Source organism: the organism of the source record quoted next, unplaced genomic scaffold, assembly GCF_019419815.1.
Source record: "Pyrus x bretschneideri cultivar Hongxiangsu unplaced genomic scaffold, Pyrus_bretschneideri_v1 Contig26, whole genome shotgun sequence".
Lineage (NCBI taxonomy): Eukaryota > Viridiplantae > Streptophyta > Magnoliopsida > Rosales > Rosaceae > Pyrus > Pyrus x bretschneideri.
In genome coordinates this window covers 4,313,894-4,328,092 of record NW_025999568.1, presented here as the reverse complement: position 1 = coordinate 4,328,092, position 14,199 = coordinate 4,313,894, and the positions used below count along the sequence as shown (strand labels likewise).

Here is a 14,199-nt window from a genome sequence, read left to right as displayed (position 1 = left end):
TATGTACTCGGTTATACTGCGGTTTGTCTTAAAATTGTTTTTATCTGATAATTTCAATAAAATAGTTCTAGAAATTCAATTCATACACAATGAAATTCAAGAACTAATACTAAGAGTCCCATTCTGCTAAACTCTATGATCTAAAAAATTTTCGTCACTCATTGATTGATATTAATCCAACAGTGAAAGGAAAAGTAGAAATTTTCGTCACTCACTGTTGATCTTAATCCAACGATGAAAATAATAATAATAATTGTGACAACCCGTTCCAAATTTTACGTTTTTATTTTATTTAAAAAGCGTGAATTTACGAAATTGCCCTAGAGGCAAGGACTTTGACTTCTGTTAACCATCGTCTAGAGAGACGTATGACTTATTCTTTTAACATATTCTCGTAATACTCGTGGATGTGAACGCATAGGCGAAAGCCGTTTGCGAGTCCGGATTATAACGGTATAGTTACGGCTGTTCGAAATTGGTTATTCAAGGTTTAGTGTTGATTAAATTAAATCCTCAATCAGAAATTGGTTATTTAAGGTGAAGCCCAATCAGAAGAAAAAAAAAAAAAAAAATCCCAGCTTTCTCGTGGGTTTTTCCCACTCGCGACCACCCACTTTCCAAGGCCGATTCCAGCCAACTCCGGTGGAGTTTTTCGATGCCGCCACCACCATCTTGAAGCTCTCATTCCCCTCTACAAAACTCACCCAAGAACCACCTTGATTAACCATGGTATGAGGCGGTTTGAGACCACGAAAGTTGACGAAAATCAATGGTGCTCCAGCCACCCTTCTCGATTTTCCGGCAAATCGGCAAAGCAATGGCCGATGCCACTACTTGGGCTTTGTAGCCCATCATCCCAGGAGCAAAACCCAACCAACCTTGACCCCGTTGGACCACCGTAGACGACGAATCGATGTCGGGAAGTTTTAGGCACCCGCCGGCTTCGTGGGCAAAATTGACCATCTTCCGTCCACTTTTGGACTTCGTGGCAGATATGAAAGTTGCTCCACTCACTGAGATCTTCATTTCTGTGAAGTTTGAGAATTTTTGGAAATAGTTTAATTTTCCGGCGAGTCGGGGTGGCCGACCGCCACCCGCGGCGGCGCGTGGCCAGTGGGCCGCCAATGCTATTTTTAGGCTATGTCAAATGTCTTGAATTCAGTTTTGTCATTTGAATGACGTAGGTTGATAGTTGGAACCTAAATTCGTTACGATACGTTACTTGATAAAATGTGAATTGATGATCCGACCGTTGGATCGTCACCAAAATTGGATACATTATAATACGTAATATTTAAAGATTATAGGAATTTACGGATTGGGAATCCGACTTACGGATCTTCCTGAATTGGATTTGTAAGTTAGTAAAATAAATGTTCATGGCCACTTGTTTTAGGCAATTGGCGGAGATCTAACCGTTGGATCGTAATGAAATTTTAATATGTTATTCTAGAAACATATTGTGGATCTTTGGAAGTTGCGGATTGGAAATCTGATATGCGGATCTTCCGGGTCAAGTTATACAGGGTTGTAAACCCTACCGTCGATCTTTGATCGACGGTTGACTTGTGGTCAATGGGTATCAAACTATTTTAGAATGTCGTTGAGGTTGTGTTTTATGTGAATTACATATTCTACGGATAAGAGTTTTGAGATGTGATTTGATAATTGGTCACAGGGACCAATCATTCAGGACGCCTCGATGCGTGCGCTAGAGAATCATAGCCTGGACTCCAGGTGAGTGCATCTTTTCCTTTTTATCGTACATATTATTGAGAGTTCTATCGACACTTTTAAATTGATTAGGCATATTACTTTCATACATATTTATTATGAATGCTTGAAGTACTATATGAACTACGAATGGTTTGATCCCTGTCTAGGGTACGTAGGCAGTCTAACGAGACGTTAGATGCAGCCATAAAATATTTGAGACAAAAGCTTTGCTTGGGAAATTGAGTAACGCGAAGGAAATTTGTAAAGGCAAGTTTTAGTTTTGTGAATTAGTTAGTTAAATTAGAGTTAATTGGGTTGTCATGGATAATTATCCCTGAAAATAAGTAATTTGGGAGTAGGGCGTTACTGATTGTACACTTCACACCATATTGTTTATAATTGAAAATGCTACGACATGGTTAAGTAGTAGATTGCATCATGATATATCCATATGTATATTACTTGCATATAATTATTGGGAATGCTTTCAAGTGCAAAGGTGAACTCAGGACACCCAGGTAAGTTCAGGTGAGTTTATGGTAATAGTTGAATCGATTGCGTTATAGCATGACTACAGTTATGAGTTAGGCAACTTTGATACTGTCGTACTAGTTGCCATGAGTTGCACATGTTATATTGAGATGCATTGAGAGCTCATAAACCTGCACCCCGGTGTTAGTGCTCCCGCATGTGGCCAGGGCACAGTTCTTCACGTGATGTTCACCTCCCGCACCTTACGCTCACCTTGGATTCAAGGAAGGTGCACAGTCCTGTCGTATAGACCACTTTAGGTGGTTCTGACTCGTAGGTGACCCGCGATTATTCGCCCAGTCTTCACGCGATCGTAGCACTTGAGCGTATTTATTTACACCCAGTCCTGTCGTACAGACCACTTTAGGTGGTTCCGACTCGTGTGCAGGTATACTTATTGAGCTATTGGCTAGCCAGGATTGATGAGATATGGATAAGTCGTACAGGTCACTATAGGTGACTCCGACTTATATGCTAGCCATGATTGATGAGATATGGATAAGTCGTACAGGTCACTATAGGTGACTTCGACTTATATGCTAGCCAGGATTGATGAGATATGGATAAGTCGTACAGGTCACTATAGGTGACTCCGACTTATATGCTAGCCATGATTGATGAGATATGGATAAGATGTACAAGTCATTTTAGATGACTCTGACTGATATATCACTTTGTATTGATGTAGTTCATTTGGCCTACTTATTAATGTATGGTGGAGTTTATGGCAAACCGTGGTTTTGATCATTTCTGAGTATGGTTTGGATATATGTATATATGTTGTACTGTCTTATGGAAAACGATACGGGTTTTACATTTAGGGGCATTACTTTTTGAGAGGTAGTAACTTTGGGAAGCTTGGTTTTATTGCTTACTCACACCTTCTGTTTGGTGCCCTCCAAGTTTTAACTGCTGAGTTTGTATCGACAAGAATCTGTGGCGAATCTTAGTATTGATGGATATTTTTGAGAGTATGATTCTTACCCACACTACTGTACCTTACTTATGCTCTGACATCGTGTGTGAAATGGGTTCGCTCCCACTCGTAGCGCACTCTGGTATTTAGACACTTTTAGATTTAAATTCATTCACTTTTTATACACTATCATATTTTATGGTTTCGTCACCTTCCAGGTGTCGACTAGCACAGCTCGATTCAGGGTCCAAGTGGACTTTCTGAGTCGGGGTGTGTCAATAATAATAATAATCTCATCGTTAAATTAAAATCGAATGATGATTGACTCTTATTTTTTAAAACTATTAAGTTTGAAAGAATAAGATTGCCAATTATGTCAGAAAAATAAAATAAGGTGGTGAAGTTAACACAACACTTGGCCAATGTATAACTCACGTTTGAATAATAAATTAATTTTCTGGATTATGAGGTTACGAAATTACATGCATGTGGTTGCAGCTCATCTGCCTAATTATCATTTTTGGCATGTAATAAACCGTGGGAATTTTGGCTCTTCAGATTGAAATATTTATAGGCTATTTAATAACTATTTTTTTTTTTAGAAGAATAACTTTTTTTTTTTTTAGTATTCATATTTTTTTTTTATAAACGACATCATTATTGGGTTAAATTGTCAAATGTAAGGAGGAAGCAAGATCAATGGAATCAATTTGACATTAGAGTGCATAGGCATTTTTTTTTTTTGACACTGTGGTAAAACGTAATATGCTTGAAAATTTGTTTGATACTTACTTTTAGTTTTCAATTTTAACTGAAAACAAAAAACTGAACACCAAATGTCACATCCCGGCCCGCTCCACTACCGTAGCACGATATTATCCGCTTTAAGCTTACCATTCCCTCACGGTTTTGTTTTTGGGAATTCACGAGCAACTTCCCAGTAGGTCACCCATCATGAGATTGCTCTAGCCCCCTTCCCGCTTAACTTCGGAGTTCCAACGGAACTCGAAGCCAGTGAGTTCCCAAAAGGCCTCATGTTAGGTAGAGATGGGAATATATATTTAAGGATCACTCCCCTGGACGATGTGGGATGTCACACCAAATTTATAAAAAAAAAAAAAAAAAAAAAAAAACCTTTTAGTTTTAAAAAAATAAATTAATATCTCATTTGGAGATGTTTTAAACACGTCATGTTTAATTATGATATATTTATATAAAGAAAGTGTATAAAAATAAAGGAATTTTAATGAAAAAATCCCGGTACTGTTTACTTTAACAAAAAACTACATTTTTACATTAAAAAGTCAATCATAATACTATTCACTTTACCCTTCATTTTGTCCTTATAGTTAAAACTCAAAATTTTCAAACCATTTTCATTAGTTTTCCTTAAAAATAATTTATCTTTTTTTAAATCCCTCCTTCCTTCGTATCTTTATGTAAGTAAACATGGCCTTAGTGCATTTTATCCATTGTTTATCAAAATCAATAATGTCAATTTCTAAACAGTTTTGATGCCTTCATTCATTATTCACGCTGATATAGTGCGCTAACTGGTGACGTCGAGATGCATGCCTGATGGCTGTGGGTTTGTCCGCTTCATGAGTCACGCCTTTTGATTTGGGATTTTTTTTTTTTTTTTTAAAGAACAAAGGATATCATGTATATTAAGAGTGTAAAAGTGAGTTTATGTCTGAAAATTGATGAGTAATAATGTGGTTCAAATTCATATTTTACAATAATTAAATTTAAGACCTCTCATGTAACATCCCACATCGCCCAGGGGAGTGATCCTTAAATGTATATTCACATCTCTACCTAGCACGAGGCCTTTTGGGAGCGGCTTCGGGTTCCGTAGGAACTCCGAAGTTAAGCGAGAAGGGGGTTAGAGCAATCCCATGATGGGTGACCCACTGAGAAGTTGCTCGTGAGTTCCCAAAAACAAAACCGTGAGGGAATGGTAAGCCCAAAGCGGACAATATCGTGCTACGGTGGTGGAGCGGGCCCATGAAGTGATCCGTCCTGGGCCGGGATGTGACATCTCATTTAAAAATGACGAAAATTACCACTAAATTATAATATTAAATGACTTTTCAATTTTGATTTTTTATATCAAATAAACAAACTAGTGAAGGTCACTAAAGAAGTCGGGGAGGCAAATTATTGATGCATGACGTTGTTGGAGCGAGCATGGGTTTAAGTTGCTTTAGATGTCACCATTTTTATATATAAAACCAACAACTCTTTTTGAAGTCACAAACTTGATTAAAATTTTTTTAACAAAAATGCTTCCAAAACAAAAAAAAATTCAAAAGCAACCCAAAATAATGCATCCAATAATGCAGGGGTATTTTTGTTATTTTAATAGTGTTTTTTAATAATTAATTCTTTTTGTACAGTTTTTTTAATTCGCACCTCACAATAGGCTAGTAATAATGTGATTCAATTCGTTGTTCATTAAATATTATTTTCTCTATTTTTAATCACGTTCAAAACATCTTAAGAGACTGTAATGCCAGTTATAAAAAAAGTCTTTCGCACGCTCATAATAATGCGATTAAATTAGTTATCAAATGATTTTTTTTTTTAACAAATGATATTATCTACACTAAGGAGGAGGGGGTGGGCTTAGCCTCACAATGGGTTAGAAATAATATGATTCAATCAGTTGTTTATTAAATATTATTTTCTCTATTCAATGTAAATTTAATGTAGATGGAAATTGAAAGACTGATTTTTATTATGTGAATTCATCTACTTTGATTGGTTTGTGAGAGGTTTTTTTTAGCATGATCTAATATTATTCATTTACTTTAAATATCTGACTTTCCTTTTGTCAATTCACGCATATAAATACATTTAAAATATGTAAGTCACGCTTAGAATGCAGTGATTAAAAAAATATCTTTTTCACGTGGGTGAGTACGTGCACGAAGGCTATTAGAAGAACAAGCAAGGGAAAAAGAAATATTTATATTCCAATCCAATCAACCATGCAAAGTTAAGTATTGTCTTATTTTTTCAGTCTCCTAATATTTTTAATATTTGAATGTTCGAACCAATTACTACTGTTCGAAAACAAATATTTGCAGTTATATTTTGGGTAGTGATTTTGGTTCTCTTGTTTTAACCATTTGCACTTTAGTTCGGAACTTGGGATGATATTGTATCGACTTGGTCAATTGCTTATGTGTGACAATGTTCTCATTTTTGCATGACCACTCGTTTCCTTGCCTTTTGACTTGTTTCTACGATAGTGGTTTTTTTGCAGCAACGATAACGGTTGTTTAGCTGTAAGGTTTGATGTTTGGGTTTTATGTATTTTGAGCTTCAACTTAGGTTTTGGTCCCATGTTCTATCTTTTTGCTATTTGTATTTGGGCCCGTTGAGTTAATGAAATGCATTCTCCTTGCCCAAAAAAAAAAAAAAAAAAAAAAAACCTTGTTTGTGAACACTTGTGTATAATGCACTTTTCCACTCGTAAAAGCACTTATTTTGGTAAAATTAGCTCATTATAAACATGTATAATTTTTTTTACTAAACGTTCCAGTGCTTCTCTAAGATCATTTTCACCCCTCATGGAAATTGGACAATAGGCAATTATTGCGTTAGTAAATAGTAACTGCTCCAGTACACCTTCATCTCGTAAAATAAGTTGCCAGACAATTACTATTAAAAAATTGATTAAAAAAAAATTATTATTTCTCTCTCCTCCTCCCTCCCTTTCTTTTTCTCCTTCTCCTTTCTCTGTTGCTTCCCGTCTTCTCCCACCCTCACCGATGAAATCTAACGATTCAAACCCCCCAAACTTTCTCTCTGCACCCCAAACCCCCCACCCCCCCCCCCCCACACTCACACGCACACCCCAAAATTACCAACTGTCCATCACTAGACTCCCCGCACAGTCAGTAATCCTAAGGTCAGACAAGTCAAGTTCTTCACTTCACCCAAGCTCATCGCCTCATTCTCTCCTCCTGTCATCGACATCTCCCCTTCTGATTGCTTCATCTTTCCGATAATGATCCCCTTGCAAAAAAAAAAAAATTTAACATTGTTGACGTTATACCACACTCGGGCGTAGGGTCACGCAAAGATTGCCCGGTTGAGTCGTTCGATAACTATAGGCCCATCAATTGCTCAAATTTTTGTTATGAGCTAGAGTAAGATTTTCCCTTTTTTGGCAATAATTGCCCAATTGCCTTGGTAGTTTCATGTCGGTTGGCAATGCTTTAAAAAGCACTTCTACAACTCATAAACTTTTTTATGTTTTTCTATCAAACGGCAAAATTAGGGTAAATCTCAGTTTATTACCCTTAAGTTTCGTGGTTTTCAACATTTGGTACATGAAATTTTTTTCATTACAGAGTGTGACATCCCACATCGCCCAGGGTAGTGGATCATGTAAGCCTTATATGTATATTCCCATCTTTACCTAGCACGAAGCCTTTTGGAAGCTCACTGGCTTTGGGTTTTGTAGGAACTCTGAAGTTAAACGAGTTCGCGCGAGAGCAATCCCAGGATGGGTGACCCACTACGAAGTTCTGGTGTGAGTACCCAGAAACAAAACCATGAGGGTGTGGTCAGGGCCCAAAGTAGACAATATCATGCTATGGTGGAGTCGGGCCGGGGATGTGATGGGGGCCTGGACGGGGATGTGACAATTTGGTATCAGAGCCAATCCCTGGCGGATGTGTGCTGATGAGGACATTGGGCCCCTAAAGGGGGTACATTGTGACATCCCACATCACCTAGGGGAGTGGATCCTGTAAGCCTTATATGTATATTCCCATCTCTACCTAGCACAAGGCCTTTTGGGAGCTCACTGGCTTTGGATTCCGTAGGAACTTCGGAGTTAAGCGAGTTTGCGAGAGAGCAATCCTAGGATGGGCCACCCACTAGGAAGTTCTCATGTGAGTTCCCATAAACAAAACCGTGAGGGCGTGGTTGGGGCCCAAAGTGAACAATATCGTGATACGGTAGAGTCAGGCCATGCCCGCCGGGTGTAGTTCTGTGAATTTCGGAGAGTGTAAGCCATTGATTTCTGGTGGCCCTGTCTTGTCATGTGCTTCCCGTTTTCCGATTAAGGCGACTGTGTTTCCATGCGTCAGGTCATGGAGAGCTCGCCAAGAAGGTAAGTCTCTCGGTCGTATATTTCATTGTGAATGTCCTGGTTGTTTAATTTCGGTATGAAAAGTACATCAGTGTGTAGCTCTCAATCCTATCTCTGTTAATGTGCTTGACACACACTTCACCGGCTATCATTTACTGACACAAAAATACGTATGTGCTCAAATAGAATTTCACGTATCATTTGCCAAACCAATGTTGAGTTGAGTGCGGGTTTTGATTCGACATCTATTTTGTCCTAGTTATGCCACTTTTGAACCCCTGTGCTGCATCGAGCCCATTTTTCAGCAGAGGCATGGTAGCTTGTTACGCACAATCCCTGCATTGAAAAGTAGATACGAATCTCGAATGGCTCCTCAAGCATCTAAGGATGTTCCATACAGTTTTCGGTTCCCTCCAATGACTAAGAAGCCAAAGTGGTGGTGGAGGACATTAGCCTGTCTCCCCTATTTGATGCCCCTACATGAGACATGGATGTATGCTGAGACAGCGTATCATTTACACCCTTTCCTGGAGGACTTTGAATTCTTAACATACCCGTTCCTTGGGGCCATTGGGAGGTTGCCCAGCTGGTTCTTGATGGCATACTTTTTCGTTGCGTATCTGGGAGTTGTGAGGAGAAAGGAATGGCCTCATTTCTTCAGATTTCATGTGGTGATAGGCATGTTGCTGGAGATTACCTTGCAGGTGATAGGGACTGTGAGCCGTTGGATGCCGCTTGCTGTCTACTGGGGTAAGGTTAGGATGCACTTCTGGACGGCCATTGCATTTGCTTACCTTTTTACCGTGTTGGAGGCCATACGTTGTGCTCTTGCTGGCATGTATGCTGATATCTCCTTCGTCTGTGATGCTGCATATATTCAAATTCCATATGACTAATAGAGTGAACGAAAGCACAAGAGAAACTCATAAAGAATGTTGTCTTCGCATTGTTTGGATTTTGTTGTACGAGATGAAAACTTGTTTGCCGAAGCAGTTTTTCGAAAATCAACAATTGTGTAAATGTTTTAATTGAATCAGCTTGGTGTGTGTTCTAGCTGACTTCTCGTTCAGGTCTTGTTTGCTTATTTCATTGTTAATCAGAATTAAGGTGTTTTGTTGTTTTTCTATTCTAATTTTATGCCCATTTCGATTTCCTTTTCTTTTTCTTTGATGTGGGCGGTGTCAGTGTGTAACATATCGATGAAAAATTAAGGATTGATATGGAAAGGGGGTGAAATGCAAATTTTACCCTATATCGGCGAGATGTAGGAAAATTAATGAATATCGATTATATATATCGATCCACCACACAAATTTTGCCATAACTCAATGCAAATTTGGAACTTTTGAATTTTTTTTTTTTTTAAAAAAAAAATCTCTAATTTAGACTAAATTTGAATGAGTTGATATACCCACTCATTGCAATTTTCATAATTTTTGTTGAAGGGAATTGATATCAATATCAATATTGACAAGTGTCCTTTTACCATAGTGGTAGAAATGTGTTGAGCTCTTGCATAACAATGTGGGTTCAAAACTCGTCAATGGCTAATCTAACAAATTCTATCATTTGACAAAAAAAAATATCAATATTGATATTTTCACCTATATCCATATTTTAAATGCTAAATGTGGGCAAACGGCCCTTTACCATAGTGGTGGAAATAAGTTGAACCCTGGCATAACGACGTGGGTTTAAACCCCATCGGTAGCTAATATAATATTTAATTTAACAAAATTTATCGTCCGATCAAAAAACAAACCCCTGACTATGGGAGGGTTGGGGTTTGGGCTGATTTGCATCTTGAGATCATGAATGGACCACTGGCGACCAAAAGCATGAAGTGTGGGCCTCAATGTAAACTTCATACCTAGCGGCTAGCCGTTTGGTGGAGGCAGAGAAACTTATTTGCACCCAGACTGTAAAGGTAAGAGTACAACTTGGATCGGGACAACCTGAATGTAAAGGTGGAGGCAGAGAAACTTATTTGCACCTAGAATGTAAAGGTGAGAGAAACTATTTTATTTTGACCTTTTCAAACCTAATTTTTTTATACCCAACCAATAACTTCCCAAGCCAGCAGCCCAAGTTTTCTACCTTTTGAAACTTAATTTTTAACGTCATTTCTCTTCTCCCCAGTATCCTTCGCCAGTCCTCACCAGCGGCTACCGCCACCACTCTCTCCCTCCTCCTCCATTTTATTTTCTGTGGATCCTTCATCATCATTTCCTTTGCATCCATTGATCTCTCTTGCGCGTCGCACCTCCATCCCCACACAACCACGATGCCACAACCAAAGAACAACCAGCTCACTACGATATCTGAAGACGCCCTAGGATTCTTGAGATTGGTTCACTGGGCACGGGGAGGTGAAAGGGAGGCAGGCAGAGAGGTCTGGGTTTGTTGATTTGAGTGGCAGATTTGGAGTTTTTCAGGAATTAGATGGGGTTATAATGGGTAGAAACTTGTATTCCGGATTCCTCCTTTGTCCCGGAACTCAAATGACACCTCCTACTCAGGAGTTCAATTCCCCCAAAATTCGGAATTCAATTCCTATCTTTCGAGTGGACCCCACTCATTTTGATTCCTTCAAGTTTTGGTAAACACAAGAATAACCCGGAATCACACTCCGACTTTTGATTCCGATTACGAACACGTAAACACACCCTAAGGGTGGGTACGGTACAGTTTGGTGTGGTTTTACCCCTAAATCGAAATCGGAATCTTAAAATATCAACGGTTCGGTTCTACTTAAATTTATTACTAGAATTGTACGATTTGGTCTACACCAGTTCTGACTCAGTCCTTGTCGGTTTACGGTTCCGAATACTAAATTATTTGAACACTAAATCATTATGCATTCAAATACATCTTCTAAAACTGTTTATATAAAGTTGCATGCAACACAAAAAATAAAAAAATAAAAAAATTGAAGAACTCAAGTAGAATTACTGAATTAGTCTCTTGATATTGGTCTCAGCAGCAACAACAACAAGCAAAAAGAAATATTCAAATAGCATTAAAGGAAATATGTATTGGTCTCTTGATATTGGCAGCAACAGATTCTTTTTCAAACAGCAGTTCCTATACACAATCAAACAACATATAATCAAATCAAACAATTTATTTCAAAGAGCAAACAGAATCAAACAACTTCTTATTTCAGAAAGCAAGCATGAGCTTCCCCAGTTTTAAAAGGTTGATATCACCAAATTTACATAAACATAAGAATGTATCTTGAGGATAATAAGTTACGGAGTACAAATTAACCCGCTGTAAAACATTTCTGCATTCAATGTAGTAAAGACACAAAACCATGCAAGACAACTCTATGCAAAACATATAGGCATGGATCTAGCCATCTTAATCCTACTTCGAAGCAACAGAATAATTTTCACTCAAGCAAACAAGGTTATCAACACTAAGGATGAAGTCGCACGCACAGCTGCTTGACAATGATTAGTTAAAGTAGGTTACCTCAGCTGCCTCTTCACTTACTGCATTAGTTGGTATATTGAAACACACTAAATATCAGTGCAATCAGAACAAACATTGTGCAGTTAAACAATAATAAATGATTTAAATCCAAAATGTTGCTCGTGTTAATAATTATTAAGAAGCATATCCACATTAATCAGTCTTTCACAATTTGAAAATGATATTAAAATAGCAAAGAGAACTCAAATACTTTAAACTCCACCATATTCAAAACCTTAATTAAGGATATGCTGGCTAAACAAATTAAGTTGAGGAAACCTGATTACTCAGAGTCCGGCGTATTCTTAAAATTCAAGGAACTAAATAGCCAATTTCTAGCTCATCCCTTTGAGGACCTGTATTGGTTTTTATGAATTAAACCCACCAACAACTCAGTTCTTTTGGTATCTCCAAAGATATCTCGAAATCGAGTCCACGACAAGTCTGCGCTGCGGGAGTTGGAGTTGTGGGCGAAGGCGAACCAGTCTCTCTCTCTCTCTCTCTCTCTCTCTCAGGTGAGGACGTTTCTCCATTAACGAAGAAATCATCCGAGAGCGTGGACAAGGAAGAGGGGTCAACTGTGTGAAATGGGGGAATGGGAATGTGAGGACGTTTCTTCGTAAAAAAACTGAAGTGCTTTCTGCAAGAAGCACTGTAAATATTTTTCCAGGTTTACTTGCATTTTTTACTAAGAATTGGTTCCAAAAATATTTTCACAAAAAAACCAAAGTGCTTTCTACAAGAAGCAATGCTTTTCTAGGTTTACTTGCATTTTTTATTAAGAATTGGTTCCAAAAATATTTTCACAAAAAACCCTAAGTGCTTTTTGCAAGAAGCACTGATGCTTCTTTCATCAAGCAATGTAAATGCTTTTCCAAGTTTACTTGTATTTTTTTACTAAGAATTAATTTCAAAAATATTTTTACTAAAAACATTTTCAGTCATTTTAAAAGCACTTCAAACGAGCTTTTACCAAGTCTTTACCTACTCATGTGATTCAAATCCAACTCGATTTATAGCCTGAGTTAATGCCATCGTAACTTCTTGCATGCATGAAATTTCTTCTCACAGTTACGTCTTGCAAATGATAATAACGTGCACATTATTGCCTCTCCCCAATAGTAAACAAATATCCTATTGGGACGAGATTAGAAAACCATTAATATGATGATGTAAGACGATGTTTTAACCTACTCGATGTTTCTAGATAAGAAAACAGTAGATATTACATAGAACAGTGTCGATGAATTCAATGATGTAAACATTAACCTATTAAATTTTGGTTGAATTAAAATTCTCCCTAAGATAAAACATAAAAATTAAAAAATAATATTAAAAATATGAAAACTTTGTGCTCTAATTTTTATATTTAATCCAATTAGTTGGGCATGTCGTTTTTAGTCTAACATCACCATGTGTTTTGGGTAATGTTAGGAGACCAAATTTTTTAAATTAAATTTACAAATTAAATGATGTGGTTGTAAATCATTGGATTATTAACCAAGTGTTGATTAACGTACTTACTTCTTATTAGTGACACATCATTTAATTTAGGAATTTAATCTCTTTAGCATTATTCTATGTTTTTGTGTTGCCTTTCATGCTTGCAAGTTGCAATCCATGCATACAAACTGAAAAAACCAATAAAACCAAATCTGTCGGATGAGGTGGCCCCTACGTCTTTTCATGGAATAATTTTAATGGGCTAAAAAAAGCATTGTTCTAAAGATCGGCCTAGGTAGCGATGTGCGGTGGAGTCCCACCCCGATTTTGGGCAAGGTGTTTGGAAAAATCGGCTAGAAGCTAGGCGGCCCTAGGCGGAGAGCTAGGCGGCACCTAAGCGGTCCTCGGCGGCCCTAGGTGGTTTTTTATATTACTTTTATTAATTGTGTGTTTTTTTCTTTTTTGGTTTCATAGTGGTATACTTATCGAAATGGTGTACTTAAATTTACAACGAATTGGAGCATTTTTGAGGGGATACATACAAAGAAAAGAAATAAACTAGATACAACGAGATTAAATAATTTAGTTTATGTCTAATCCAATACAAGGATCATGATTCATGAATAAGAAGAATTTAGTCTATCATCAAAATCCTCCTCATTATGATTCTATGCTTACTGTTTTTTAAATATTGAACTTTTTAGATGTATATAATTTGTGTATTCTTCCACTTCTATTTTTGCATTTTATCATGAGAAATAGCCGGAATGTGGAATTAACACATTTTGATTGTTGAAATAGTTGAAATGATTGACATATTTATTAAATATTGGCGACGCTGGCGATCAATCACTGGCTTTGGGAACAAACAAAAACAAAAAAACCATACATCTAGCTCCAATTATTTCTTCATTATATATAATGTCTTTCTCGTATGACATAATTAACAATGGAGTCAGTTTGATAAACATACTACATCATGCATGTTTATAATTATAATATATAG

General features: G+C 37.4%; 1 protein-coding gene across 1 annotated transcript; it reads left to right on the top strand.

The window, feature by feature from the left end:
• The first annotated feature begins 8,463 nt into the window (after window positions 1-8,463).
• LOC125478732 (protein TIC 20-I, chloroplastic) lies at window positions 8,464-9,399 on the top strand. The gene has a single exon (XM_048587232.1). It carries the CDS (start codon window positions 8,639-8,641, stop codon window positions 9,167-9,169), a length of 531 nt encoding a protein of 176 aa, XP_048443189.1. The 5' UTR covers window positions 8,464-8,638; the 3' UTR covers window positions 9,170-9,399.
• Window positions 9,400-14,199: the final 4,800 nt, after the last annotated feature.

Bases quoted from the DNA above. Each gene is read 5' to 3' on its own strand.
- LOC125478732 (XM_048587232.1), top strand. From the start codon at position 8,639: ATGGCTCCTCAAGCATCTAAGGATGTTCCATACAGTTTTCGGTTCCCT.